This window comes from Pomacea canaliculata, linkage group LG10 (assembly GCF_003073045.1).
Source record: "Pomacea canaliculata isolate SZHN2017 linkage group LG10, ASM307304v1, whole genome shotgun sequence".
NCBI classification, from domain to species: domain Eukaryota; kingdom Metazoa; phylum Mollusca; class Gastropoda; order Architaenioglossa; family Ampullariidae; genus Pomacea; species Pomacea canaliculata.
This window is the reverse complement of record NC_037599.1, coordinates 3,761,474-3,776,237: the sequence shown is the minus strand read 5'-3', so window position 1 is coordinate 3,776,237 and position 14,764 is coordinate 3,761,474. Positions and strand designations below refer to the sequence as shown.

Genomic DNA, 14,764 nt, shown 5'->3' with positions numbered 1-14,764 from the left:
TGGTGGTCACACGGCAAGCAGGAAAAGCAGGGTTGCTTCGGAAAAGTTTCGTGCTTTTGGCTTCTCGTGTGTCCGCCGCTTAAGGTTTATGGATGCTGCCAAAGCCGTTTATAGGTCTCCATAAATTTTGAGTCTTCTTCGCGAATCGTACAGCGTGGCAGGCTGCCTCGGCTACAGTGGTCGGGGTGTAAAGATAACTGCGTGGACAAGACTGACCCACGATCGCTCGTAAAACATTCCGTATCTGCAAGGCCAGTGATTGTAAGAGACAGGCGATGCAGGTTATCGTCCTGGTGTTTATTGCTTCCAAATGTGCCGCACACCGCCTGCCATGCGAGGTCCAGGGATGCGTGATAAGCTTGAATCGGGTACCCAGTTCTCGGAGAAGGAATGTTGACAGTTTCCGCTCGGCAGAATGACTGCGCTCAACTGACCTCTCCGGTTATTTCCAAGAGTCGATCAAGAACATGAAGTCGTTCCAGGAGCATTAAGATGATGTTATTGAGAGGCGTGGGAGGGTGGGATGTGGATTGAGTAACCGAATGATACTTGATAAAAAGCGGGGCTTCAGTCTTTACTTCACAAATTCTTTGTTATATCTCATTTTAGGAAGACAACTACTGACAGAAAAGCAGGATGGATAAGAACACGATTCACAGTGAAGGACAAGAGGAAGGCGCTAATCCTGAAATTCTTCCATTGCAGGGAGAGTATGTTTATTCCGCAAGTTTTCGTTCGTTCGCCGCACAAACCGTTCTACCGCCATGAGTGGATGTTCTCTCTTCTTCGCAAAAAAAAAAAAAAGGTGCCAGAGCCTCGTACGAGTGCGTGTTTTACTGATGAAAGATAACTTGCAAGACAACCGCAGCGACTGATACCTCAGTGACCACGCCGCACGCACACTTCATGCAGGTGTGGAATATTGGCTTCCGCGTCCACTGCGATATTTGAACAGCTGGGGGTCCGCTGGGCTCCCGACAACTCAGAAGATGCCGAGGCCCGCACGAACTGCGATACCTATCGGGAACACCCGGACAGTTCTCTCTGATAGCTGGGTACCCCACCTCTGCACGAGGGTACTGTCCGTTTGACGATAGTTCCTGTAGTCTGGCATGTGCCGCCCAACTTGGACGCCTATCCACCTTCCATATTTTCTTTTTGCAATATCATGTTACTCTCAGCTCTTGTTCTTGTTATTGGTTTCCTCTTTGTGTTTTCTTCATTTGATTTTATTCTTTATTAGTACTGTTGTTTATTCTTTTATAGCTCATATATGTTATATGTTTTCCTGTCCCTCGTATGTTGTCCGTGTTTCGTTCTTAAGCATACTCCTTAGGAGGGTGAGTATGCACTTAAAAAATTTTGCAATAATTATTATTATTCCCAGTCTTGATTTTCGTTGGAAGGTCGGTTGGTTTGGTTTCACAACCAAAATCTTCGCGGCTTGAGTTTGGAGTATGAGCGGAGAACAAGTCTCTGACAAGGAGGCTGGGTAGGGATGAGATACTGATACCCTTGTGCCCACCGCTAGTTTATCTCGGCATAGATGATAAACAGATCTGTTGAGGAAATGGGAAGGACTCGGTGATAGTAATTCATCTCACTTGACCCATGTTGTATATCGACGTGTGTGTGGGTGGTGTGAGAAACTACTGTCGAAAGTCAAAGTCAGGGATCACCAGGGGGTGATATCATCTTAAATAGTTAGATGCTTGGATCATCGTCAGTTACCAAAATGGCCAGTCATGCTGTTTTGGCTACACCACACCCATCACTGGCCTCAGTCATTAAACACACAAACTAAACTTCTCTTTATGAAAGTTTGTATCGATAGCAGAAGTTTGAATTCATACACACGTCTACACGGAAGAGCAATGAAAGCTGCTATAATACCCACCCCACCCTAGGACACCCATCTGGAACTGTCGGGAGACAGCAAAGCAAACTGAGAAATTCCATCTTGTCTCTGACCCTCGCCACAACCTGCAGCAGGTGGGCGTGACCTCGCCATCAAAGGAAGCCGACTTCATCGTCTAATTAAACAACGAGCTCGGGAACACCCCACCTGTTGTACAAGCGCTCTTTGAACTGAGGAATGTGCCGATGTATAGCAGGTTGGTTTAGAAAGTTCCACATGATCTGTCTACTCGAAAATCAACATCGGCGTGAGTCGCGGACGGTCCCAACATGGCGGAACTGTTTAATCATCAACATTCGGGTGGGAGTCATTCAAACAAAGAATATTGTTGGTAAAAGCTCTATTTTATCAAGGGACAGATGAGTAAGAATTGGTATATCGCAATAAATATGCTCCATCGAGACGAAAAAAAGGATTTCAGATGAAATTTTCAGCGAAGTTCTGCTCCGGGACTTTGTGTGTTTCCGACGTTGGAGAGCTCCTGCAGGTCACGGTGACTGACCCCGCGGTGTGTGCAGCAGGCCGGACTGGAATCGCCTGCTCTGGCCTCATATTGTCCGGTAATACAAACGAGTTTCCTGGTGGAATGCCAAACAGGCGATAAATCTCGCTCGGCTGTTTAGCTTCTTATCTATGGCACGACAGTCAAAGAGAGAGGAAGTGGTTGGTGGTGGAGGCTGTGAGGTAGGGTGGGCCGGGTGTCTGCTAGATGCAAGCCTGGAACTCGCAAAGTCTTGGGTGTGGAAGTTATCCTGGACTTTCCTGGCTGGCTGGGTGGCTGGCTGGCTGGCTGAGACATTTTTAGACACTAAACCCAGTCACACAGACAGGTTAATAGAACCTCACTGTGTCATTGTCGCAAGTAATGCTCTCAGAGGCATTTTCATTATGTAGTTATTTTGGGGTCTGGGAGACACAGAACGGGGACAACTGCATTGACGTCCGTTCGTTGCCATAACAACAAGACTTCTTCCATGCCTACTTTTGTGGGAAAAGGATTCTTTCACTTTTTCTTTATTACAGGCGAAAATTTAATTCCAATAATCGAAATGAATGTATCACGAACGGAACGGAATACTGGCTCAGATTTGAGAAGCCAGTTTCTTGTCATGAACTAAATTCAGTTATTTGAAAAATCTTTGTTCGCCTTTTATGACCAGGTAACATTGGCGTTTGCTCATACAGTCTTTTTGTTTTGTTTGTTTGTTTTTTGCTTAAAAGGCATATCAGACGTACGTGTTACTGTCTTTCTGTTCTGTTTCTGAGATGAGTCACAAACAATAAATTTAAAGGTCTGGAATTTAAAATTAAAATTTCCGGAGCTGTATTCTGGGATTAATTTCCAGCCATTTCTTCTACCAGCAGTCTTCATCCTTCTACAAAACGATCGATCATTATTGAGTTTTGCTATGTATGCCATCGTTCAGGGTAATTTAGGTGGCTGTGTTCTATAATATACATTTAAAAAAATATTTATGCTCCCACGCATATTGTTTTATTGCAAACGTCTTCCTTTCCTTTAAAACCAACAACAATAGCAAAAACAGCAACAAGAAGAAAACAACAAATGTTTAAATCTGTATGCTGTGGAGAACTTCTCACAGAATGCAAACATCCTACAGACCGCCATTTTCAAATAAGTCTTACAGTTGGTCCAGCCATCACTATTAGCCAACGGTTTTCTTATCATTTATCCAGGAGCTAAAATGATTCAATATCAGACTGGAGCGGAAAATACCCGGGCACTAGTCCAGGGTGTATCATGTAACTGGGCCCCGACCGTGAAGTCCGTGATGAACATCCAGTCCATTGTAACTGCTCACAGCCTTGTCCCACGGAGGATGTTGTGCCCCCGGCAATGTCGTATCTAACAGTAAACACTACTTACTATCGGTGGTCGTATCTCGGGTATGGCAGGTATGGCACGCGCCCTGAGCACCTGTGGTAATAGAGGGCGCCACTGAGTAGTTCCTACGATAATTATCTGCGTACATCCCTGTCCTTGTGCCTCTTGTTCTGTTTATTTTATTGTGTCTATGGAGCAATTATTTGTTTGTGTTCAGTCACATGCTTGTGCTTCCATTAGCTGAAAGTGTGAACGATGTTCACTGTGACTGAACATCAGGTTTATGACTAATTCAACGGTATTCTGACGGTGTTGCACATCGCTGGACTTACAGATAGATTTGTACGGATGAATGGACATTGAGAGATGAAGGGAGGAAGAGAGCAAAAAGGAAATAATCCGCGGCCAAAGGACTGGTAAAACCAGTTCTATGCATGTCTGTGGTCCTGTTCTCACGGTGTAATACACCAAAGTAAAAGAGACTAAAAATTAAAAAAAATCCTATTATCTCCAACCCGTCTTCTGCACCCAAACCCCATCGTCAGTTGTCGTGTCGGTAGGAGGGTGGTGCGGGAAAGATAACAAGTTCTCTTCTAGAAAGATCTAAAGCGGTTGCAGCAGTCGTAGCCACGGGTTTCTTGTATCGCATCCCGCGCCAACAATTGTCGAAGCAATCAGAGGACAAACCGTTGGCCGCGCGGAATTCTCAGGAAGGCAAAAGTCAACAGTGTGAAGGGTTCGGTTCTTCGCCTGAAGGCACTCGGAGATGTGGACTGATGATAGGACAGGAGAGACGAGGGGGAGACGGGGGTCAGACCCCAGCAAGGTCCGCGGTAAAGGGGAGACTGCGCCGTGTCGGTGGCAGCCACAACCAGTCGTCTGGAACAGGGAGCGGCCGAGCGATGGACGTGGCCAGCAGATCAAAGAACTGCCGCCGCCCGATCACAAACCGTTGATAAACGGACTTTCGGCTGTGATCCGGCGCCGCGTCTGCGCACTGAAGGAGATACGTGTGTGTGTGTGAATATACACTTGTTTGAGTGTGTAGCATGTCTGTAAGACCTGAGTGGAATGTGTTTGTGTGTTAATCCATGTTTTGCATATATATATATAATTTTATTTTTAATTACTTACGTTGGCTCTCTCTGATGGTCCTGCTTCACAATCCACAAAGGAAACAAATTGTGCAAATTGATGAGATCCCATATGTCGTTCAAGCAACCCCACCACCATCTCCTACTCCGCCCCACCCCTCATCCCCGCTCCGTTCCGGCTGGCTGGCTGGCTGGCTGTGACCACTTGCTCACCGCGAGCCTGCACTGCCGGCCAATCCGCGCTCTGTTTACCGCCGTCCACGTGGAGTGTGATAAGGCTAGAGGTGAGGTGGAGGAGCACACCCTGGCCAGAGGTGTACTTACCTTCACAACACAGGACAGTGTGTGTGTGGGCAGCTCAGGAACGTGTGTCTGACCCTCGGTGTAGTGGACACCCTCACCTACACCAGCGTGTCGCTTGCTGTGGATTATACTTGAGCTCGTGGGAGGAACAACCACCTCCACCATTGACGACGCCGAGGCTGGTCGGGAATGGATATTCCATCAGTCAGGTTAGTTTTTATTTTGAACCCTTTGTTGAATGGTAAATAAGGATGAGCAGTTGACCGTGAGGTGGTACACAAGTGATGGAATGTGCAGCGAACCATGGAAGGCTTCGTGTAGGATGCGAAACCACTTGATAAGGAATCTTGTTTGACTTGCTGGAGGGGAAGACTTACCTGTGAACGAAGAACTGACGAGGGAACGGAGGAAAAAACTGCTTCAGCTGGGCACAGCGAACAGAAACACCGCAGTCAACCATCCGAGTCTGTTGCGACAGCCGCTTGTAGTTCATGCTAGGGTTCAGTTCCCACAGATTGTTTTAGATAATTTTTCACTTTGAAGTACACCGCCACAGGTGTGACGACTATCACAGATGACTAAAGAACATGTCGGAATTTACGACTTGTTACTGCAGTTGTTATTACTGTAAAATTACTGAGTAATGTGTTGACGGTTACTGGTGTCGTAACAGAGCTTCTGTTAGGTTCAGGTTAGTTATGGGTGTGACATTAATTAGTGTGAATTTGTTATCCACAATTTTCTAAGAGTCTTTAATTACTAACATTCTTTAGTATCGATTTTTAAAAGATTTCCGACACTAATTTGTGTTTAATTACCTCGCTGGGCAGGTGGCTGATGACGATTGTGACACAGCTACACTCCATCATGGTCTGCGCACAAGGTAAGTTTTATTTCTAAAATTATTGCCTATATTATTTTTTTTCTTTTCATTCCCTGTAGCCGTGTAATCTGCACTTTAGACATGGACTGTTCGCGTGGTTGTCATCAGGTGCGAGGTTTATGTTTCTGACGAACTATGTCTACTATGTCGTACTTTATGTCCATGTCGGACTAGTGATGCCTTCTGCTGTCACCTCGTGCATAAAGTCTCGCCAGGTCTCGCGAAGTACCGCGGTGATTCTCGTAGTCGTGACAACTATAATCATCTGCCGACCTCCGCACAGATATGCTGCCAGATACGGAACGAGGCCACCTTCTACAGCAGACAGACACTCTTTACGATCTCTGGGAGACTGTCACGACACAAACGGTGACATGTCCTGTTGCTACGCGACGGGAGATGGCACCTGGTCGGTCGGACAATGGCGGTAGTGTCCGTGCTGACCTCTCGTGCCCCTCCCCACTATTTCTAAGACCCACCCCCTGCGATCTGATGTGGTTGTCTTGACCAAAGGAATGCAGTGGTCCTAGTCTACATAGTCGAGAACAATAAAATATTACGATCATCATTATGCTTTGTTTTATACGACAGGAAGGCTGTACTGTACATGTCCCACAGCGCGCGAAACAGTGAAACAAAAATCTGTGGTGGGTGTATGAAGACGAGAACTGTTGTGGATTGTTGTGCCTTGGACACAATTTTTACCTGTCCTGAAGAATCAAGGTACCCATCGGGGTTGGGTGGGCAGAGGGGAAGTTTTCCATTCGTCCACCGAGGGAGTCTCGAACCACCAAGGTCTGAGTGCTGCTGCTTCACAAGCATCAAGTCTGTGGTGCCAAACTGTGATGTCGGTGATGCACTGTCATAGCTTTGATTAGCCAGCCAATGTCTTCTGTTAAGATGTCAAGGGCAGGCCAACCTACAGGGGGAGCAGTGGGAGGGCATACGTGCACATCGGCATCACATGGAAGATGGAAACAAAGCCCTTCCCCACATCACACACAGGTAGCTTGTTGTGATCTTGATTAATTTTTTAACCTCTCGCTTGCTTACAAGTAACATTCCATAGTTTTCCCCTTGGTGAGTCTGGTGCATCTTGTGTTGTTGTTTACCTTTGCCTATTTTTTGTCGCACTCGGTGTCGAGGGCCACCGGTGCATCCTGTTTGGTACAGAGGGTGTGCTGTGGTCGTTGTTGGAAGCTTCGTCAAGCATCTCATCAGAATCGCGGTCTCTTGGCGAGATCTTGGCGTCGGTTGCGATCACAACGAGAGAAAGAATTGAATTGTGCGCATCTCCCAGTGGCGCCCTCTGGCTCAACTGCTCCCTCATTCTCGTGATGTGTTGTGGGATGCCGTATATATATATCTGGTAAAGCATGATTGTAAATACACGCGTGAGTACTAACGCACGAACACACTGCTACGTGGTACCCGATCGACAAGTCTGGCTCCAACACCTGAATACTGACACCTGTGTAGGACACGATACCTCAGCAATGAAACCAGGCACCAGTAGGATGGATACTAAGACCATCCTCGTTCTGAAGTCGTGCACACACGCACGCACACGTACACTTCCTTCTCGTAAGCATAAGTCTAGAGGTATCGGCTTTGTTCGTGAGCCGTGAAGTTGTACTTTGTCTGTCGGTCTTCTCTGACAGGTGCCCTTGTCCTAGCGACCATAAACCACGGTGTCAGGGTAGACGAGTCGGTCCGGCTACATTTTATGACCGGCCGCTCGTCCACCGCTGAGTTGTAGGTGGTCAAGTCACCCACCATTGCTTCGGTGGGTGTGAATCAGAAAGTCAAGCCGCAGAACAGGGTGGCCGCGTGTGGTCGGAGGTATGTGGGGTAGGTGGAGGTGGTGGGGAGGAGGAGACCCTAGGAACTGTCAGGACCGCGGGCTCTTTGACGGCCTGGCGCCGCGGTCTGCCAACGACCCTTCACTGTCCTCCCCACCCCGCATCCCTCCACACTCCCCTCACCTCCCGGTATCTCGCGCATTTCCTTCCCGTCACCCACTGACCACAGATAGAGAACTCGCTGCACTGTCTTGACCTTTGATGCCCAGTGGGGGGTTGTGAGGGAATGGGTTGGGGGATGGGGAAGGGGAAAGAGTTGTAAGAAACCCTCTAGAGTTTCTCCATCGCCGGACGCCCGAGGTCCAGAGGCCATAATTTAGTGATAGCCACCATCAGACACCTCCAGCCTCCGACACAAAATAACGGTGCTGGTAACGGGAAAACCCAGCGAGTAGAGCTCACAAACCTTGTGAAGAGATAGTCACAGCGAGCTATCCCGGACTCAGTGTCAGTCTGTAATGGAACCGTTTAGAAACCTGCTTTTATAGTGACACCCTACCCACGGGATGGTGGAGGGGATGGATGTCGGGGGTCGGCATCACAAACATTTGACACCCAGCCCAGCGCAAGAGACAACAGTTACAACAGTTTTGTTACTATTTAAACACTCGTTTTCAAATTATTATAAATTGTTTCGCATCTGTGTTGTCCTCATTTTTTTTAAAGAAAAAATTCTTTGCGGTGGTGATGATCATGGAGAGGAGGGGATGGGAGCTGAGTACAGCTTGTGGAGAAACGACTGCTTTTGGCGTCTAAACCCTTAACTAGCTTTGCTCGGTTTATCATGATGGTTTATTTGTTTATTTACTACCTCCGTGCGCAATTAGCGATGCCTGTCGATGACTCAGGAAGCACCATTCTATTTACACTCAACTCCAGACACCTTTACCTTTACTCTAACCCTCCCAGCTCCAGCCCACGGAAGGATGAGGACGGGTGTTGTGCTGGTAGACCTGGTGATGACCCAGTGACGACAAGCTCCTCTTACATAAAAGGTCTCATTATCCAAACGCACACCACGTGACTGGATGCGAGCAGGCTCGGCGCAGGGGATGCCGGGAGTAAAGAATGATTCTGGGATGATGATGTCCTGTTTAGTATTAGTCTACGTGTTGTTTATCCCCTACATGGACCACGTGACCACCTTACTTTGCCAGGTCAAACCTCTTCACTCACAATGCGCAATATTCTGGTGTCGGCGATGCCATGGGAGCGACTGGGGAGGATAACCAGGTAAAAATACTGAGAACTTATATCAAGACCACCTGTAGTCTTGAAGTGAGGCAGGGAAAGGTTGAAGGCGGCTTTCCTTTCTAAATCTTGGGCTTTTAAAAAAATCATCGCCTCTGATGTTATCATCAGCAGTTGGGTGTGTTCGAATGAGAATCAGGTTTGATAGTTTATCACAGGCAGAGAAAAAAAATTTTGAAACGAGATACGAACCACGTGTGACCGACTGTAGCACCTTCAATCCGAAGTGTTTGAGGAGAATGTGCTGAATGGTGGAAACAGAAGAAGCAGGTCAACCTTCCCTCGATGGTTGGCAGAGCACAAACAATGACAACATAACAAACGATGGTAACAGAAGATATGCCCGGGGTTCGCGGGGGTCAAGATCCGATGTACAGAGGAATGTATTCAGTCTCCCAGGCAACGAACAGTTTCCCAACGGTCAGAACTCCCAGGTGTTCTGACAGGCACGGAGATTAAACACTGTGTCAAGACAGAGGGTAGGGAGCTAATTGCAATTAGTCCTTCCTGCTGTCGCCAGCCAGTCGCCCCACCTGCGCGACTCGCTCTGATGTGACGCGCTGCCCCGCCGGACCGCCGCGAGTTCATTGACAGCGAGTTCAGCACGTGACACCCGCGGCGGGGCTCCTACCACCGAGGTCGCCATTCTGATCAGAATATGTTGCAGTGGTGGTGGTGACCTCACCAAGATGGCTTTGAGGGAACAATGTCAACTTGCCGACACCCGAAGAACATGTTGCGGCGGGACTGCAGAAGGCGCCATCTTGGTAGTTGGACGTTGAGTAGAGCAGCTAACTAGTTGACATTAAATTCGCTTTCACAATACTCCTGATCATTATGTATAAATTAATGTAATGATACTAGAATAAGGGATCTTGCACCTTCATAATGACATTCAGTCAGCATGTCCATCGTGTAACCATCGACTATGAAGATGGCGGCTAGTGACCCATCTCAAAACACGTTTGACTGAAACGCATGTTTGTTTTTTTGTTTGTTTGGGTTTTTTTTTTCTCACACCACTGTCCACGCGCCATAAAAATGTTAATGAAAGCAATGAGGTATGTCTCGTGGGATGAGAGAGGAGACGGTTGCTGATTGTTGGCGGATTTCTGTCAGATCCCAGTATTATAGGATTTCCAGTTAAAGTTCATGACGGTTTTTTTTTCCCATGTGATTTCCATAGTTGGTTTCCCAAGTCAAGACGTTTTCCCGATGTTTGTCAGCTTCTTATTTATTCCTGCAACTGAATGTAAATGTAGGGACCACGGGTACAAACCCTATGTGTGAAAAATGCCCGGATGTATATGTAAGTTCGTGGTAAAACGAGGACTAGGGGAGGGAGACCTCGGAAGTGGGCGTAAACACGCAAGACATCGTCTAGTGACTGTAGTCCTTTGTGAGAGGAGGAGGATGACATGGGGAGAGGGAGGTGAGTGGTTGTAATGGAGGCAACCAGGGGTCGTAGTTCACAATTTTACGTGCACCGGGATGGGTGTAATTGACTGACAGAATGGTATCATCACACGAAAAAAAAAAAAAAAAAACAGAAAAACCACAACAACAAACAAACCACAACTAGCCTGAAACCAACACGATCTTTGACATCGACAATAAACTCGGGTCTGCGCCACTTCACGCCTCTAAACTCTATCTCACGCGGCATCACAACTCTCTCATCAAAATATTGTTGTCGGACACGTTAAGATAAACTATTGACCAGGTATTTTATCTGCAGCCATTACTGGCTATTCCTCCACTATTACCGGCTATCTCACGTCATCCCCTCTATCAGCTCGTACAGGAGGTAAATGAAAGTCCTTCCTTGATAGCGCCGCCCGCCTATCTACCCAGACACGCCACCCGTTTGAGGACCGAAAATTGTTTTTACATTCTGTACCCAACTCTCCCACCCACTCTCTCTTTCCCCCTCCTTCAACTCTTTTGCAAAAGGGGTTTAACTTTGCTAAATGTTTGCCAACTTGGAGGATCCTCTGAACGGCCAGGTATGGTGGTCCTATTGTTGGTGTTGGTCCTGCGCTCACTAGACTCGCCCTCGCTGTTATCGTAGATTGACCCTTGACCTGCAGCCTGCACGGCGTAATAACCACGAGGCGCTCCCCTCGGTTGTGACGTCCACTTGGTCCTTTTATCGACACAAAGGCCGCTGAAAGGTCGGCTTAGTCTGATCCGCAAACGACTTGACGAGACCAGTGAAGTGAGTGAATGGAGCGTTTAACACGAGAGAGAGAGTAGGGGCGTGCCAGTTCGAGGCTTGCATGGTCTGTGACCGAAACAAATTTTAAAATGGGTATTTTTATATATCCTAGTAGTTTATTTTATCATTATTTTATATATTTTGTTGTTTTCGCAAGGAGGAAACAGCATTTAGCTCCCTCCTAATCTATTTCGATGTTTACTTTCAAAGAGATGTTTCGAATACTATCAAGCGCCGAGTGGCGCCCTTTCGGTTAAGAAAGGAACACGAGATCAGTTCTTGTCTAGTGACCAACAGTCATCATAATGATCAACAGGTATTCCTCGCGTGTTTGTGTTGATGCTGGTGTTAAAACTTGTCAGCATTGACAATTGAATTGCGCATACAATGATGAGAAAACTTGATAATGATAATGATAACAAACAGACCTCAGTACACTCTGTGATGTTCGCACAACGACAAACTCGCATAAAGGTGTGTTTCTTGTAAGGTGTCTCCGTCTAAAGAGTCTTCCCCAAACACTTTTCGGTCGTTTGGGAATTTTTATCGGGTCAATCTTCTTCCTCACCTTCCCCAACCATCTGTGGAGTCAGGTACCCATTTCCTAACAGGTGAGAAGAGATGGAAAATCGTTTGCGGCCACGTGGGAATCGAACCGGCTTATCTCCAGGTTCAGACGCCAGTCCTCTCTCTAACCATTCGGCTGTCCGCATGACTGCACGTCTACATGGCGAGCTGTAACATGCATCACTCTGTACAACCGCAGTCCACCGAAGACAGCTGCGACGACAAAAAGGACTGGACAACATGAAATGCCACTTAGTACCATCTCTGCTCTTATTACTTACCTACGCGCGTGACAACAGAAACAGAAGGAACTTGACGTGAGACGTTGGTGACCTTTTTGTACTCAGTCTGACCTCTTATGTTGCAGCGATTACAGGTGAGGAATCGCCAATGAAACCCAAACTCCAACATGACCAGTCCAAACCGTGCTGCTTCAATGGAGGTCTCTGTGTCCTGGGTAGCTTCTGCCATTGCCCGGAGTAAGTAGTTCTCACAACTCACACAATCCTCGGCAACTCTCTGTAGGAAAGTCAGGGCTTAGAGTTGTGCATGTCTAGAGGTGAGGCGCACCAGTGTCTATGGCAATAAGACCTATCAAAGTTTAAGGCGTAAAGTATTTTGTCATCGACTGGAGCTGTGATGACAACAGCTGGTGTTCCTGATTCAGTTTGCACTTAACCTTTTTTAAAAATTATTTTTCAGAGATTTTTACGGTCGGCAGTGCGAATACAAGCTGGGTAGACAACCGTGTGGGAATGTTCCCCACCTGAGGTGGGTGAAGGCCGGGTGCAACTTGTGTCAGTGTATTGATGGCCACATGGCGTGCTTCCCCAGAGCTTTCGGCGGATGTGGTAGGTACAGATTGAAAGATCAGGCCTAGGCTGCACTAACACACATCTATTCTTCCTTCTCTTCACTGAACTCTCTCTACTTGCTTTTCCTCTAAAATGTCAGGATACATTTCTACATAACAAGAAGTTACTAATTAATGCTCACCCAAAAGTTTAAGGTGTTGACTTACTGTGGTCTCAAAAAAATATTCTTTACTAACCCAAACCATAAATTTTAGTTTATTTTTAAGTTATTGCATCCTTTTGAATTTAGAAATACATTGAACTGGTTCTTATGTGAACGTGTGCATACACTGACTGACAATGTCCTCTCCTTCTGCTGCAGACCATCTCCCTATGAAGGAGGCAAATCCATGGGACTACAAAGATGACATGGTGATCTTTCCCACAGACACTGGCCACAAGAGTGATGATGATTACTATGATGATTATGATACAAATGGCAGCACCAGTTCATGTTTTCACACCTGGGAGGGCAGTCATCTTGTGTGGACTCTTCTGCTCATCATCTGGAGGCTGTTGACGTAGCTGTGAGTGTGGACCATGCTGGCATGATGCTAATACAGGTGTGCAGTCCAATGCATGATGGGAAAAATGACCACCGCTCGTCATTCTACGAATCTCTCCATGCAGAGGAAGAGGTGATGCAGCCAGTTTCGAGATGCTGGAAATGGACGAGTCTTCCTTGCGACTGTCCATGAAAACTCGAGTGAGTTCCTGGGTGATGGCTTGTAAACAAATCCGCCACACATGTAGAATCAATGTTTCTTTGTGAGGCTGATTGACAAGTTTGGAGCATCATCACGTGATATACAAACATTTTGGTATCGACAGAGCATTTTATTATGTACGAAAAAGGATGTAGAGCACGACTTTGTGAAACTTCTTACGATACCACCCTTTGTTTTCTTTTACCACGGATAAGACAAACTGCTGAAAATGTTTCGTGAACAAGCCTACTGGAATTCAGTGATTTCTCGGCCAGAAATGACCACAGTAGGGAAAAAGTGATTGCAGCTTACAGCAAGTGATGGATGAATGCCTTGCCATATGACTGGCAGGCCATTGTTGGTGCCAAAGTGGTTTTCTTGAAATGGTGATGTCTGAGTGCTTGGATTAATGACCGCTTGACTTTCATGCCTCTGCTATTAACAGTGGACTTAAAAAATCGTGGATCTGTGAAAATGTCTCTTGCCACAGCATCGCATGATCCTCCATGAAACAATAGGAAGGATTCATCTTTGACTTTCTCCCTGTATGTAATGTTTGCCATCGTTGGTTAAGAAGTGGATTGTAATAGGAATGAGACAGGAATCTTTTGCATACCCCAGTCCTTACTGTCTTGTAGTTTGCCTTTAAGGACTAACCTAGGGGCGCCAAGAGGAGATACAGGGAAGGCAAACCCAATTTCTGAAAGAATCTAAATCTTATGTGTTCTAATGAATGGGACTGTTAGTTTAAATGCTGTGCTACCTCTCATCAGGCAAATTCCACTCCCGACACACCATGTTCATCATCTTTGGTCATGTAACCCCCATCCCATGTTCTGAACTTCCATTTGTGAAAAATATTTACATACTCGTGCACTGTCTCTGCTCTTTCTGTCCTGTCATTATAATGGCTGTGATAAAGTATATGCATGTCAACCATGCGCATGTGTGTGTGTGTACATGAATATGCATGTGTATAGACAGCAATGGAATTCTGCAAGGATGAATGATGGGGAATAGGATTGTGTAAATTCTTAAAACCGTTGCATGAAATGGAAAGTCATTTTTATGATGTACATAAGAATCTGCATTTTAAATATTGCTTGTTTGGTTGTCAGTAAATAAAAATGATTTCTCTGAATTTGTTATACATATTTGTAACAGGTACTGGTCATTTTGAAAAGTATACAGCACTCAAACTAACCAGGTTAATGACAAATGGAAACAACAACTCTTTTGCTGAAGAGTGCAAGATTATAGA

General features: G+C 46.3%; 1 protein-coding gene across 1 annotated transcript; it reads left to right on the top strand.

The window, feature by feature from the left end:
* The first annotated feature begins 1,906 nt into the window (after nucleotides 1–1,906).
* Nucleotides 1,907–14,655, top strand: LOC112574043. The gene is made up of 5 exons (XM_025254842.1): nucleotides 1,907–5,370; nucleotides 5,992–6,044; nucleotides 12,310–12,421; nucleotides 12,645–12,793; nucleotides 13,119–14,655. The coding sequence occupies exons 1-5, from the start codon at nucleotides 5,351–5,353 to the stop codon at nucleotides 13,319–13,321; spliced, it is 537 nt and encodes a 178-aa protein (XP_025110627.1). The 5' UTR covers nucleotides 1,907–5,350; the 3' UTR covers nucleotides 13,322–14,655.
* Nucleotides 14,656–14,764: the final 109 nt, after the last annotated feature.

Bases quoted from the DNA above. Each gene is read 5' to 3' on its own strand.
- LOC112574043 (XM_025254842.1), top strand. From the start codon at position 5,351: ATGGATATTCCATCAGTCAG. The intron at 5,371-5,991 runs GTTAGTTTTTAT...CTCGCTGGGCAG, and splicing joins ATGGATATTCCATCAGTCAG to GTGGCTGATGACGATTGTGA. The intron at 6,045-12,309 runs GTAAGTTTTATT...CTTATGTTGCAG, and splicing joins CATCATGGTCTGCGCACAAG to CGATTACAGGTGAGGAATCG.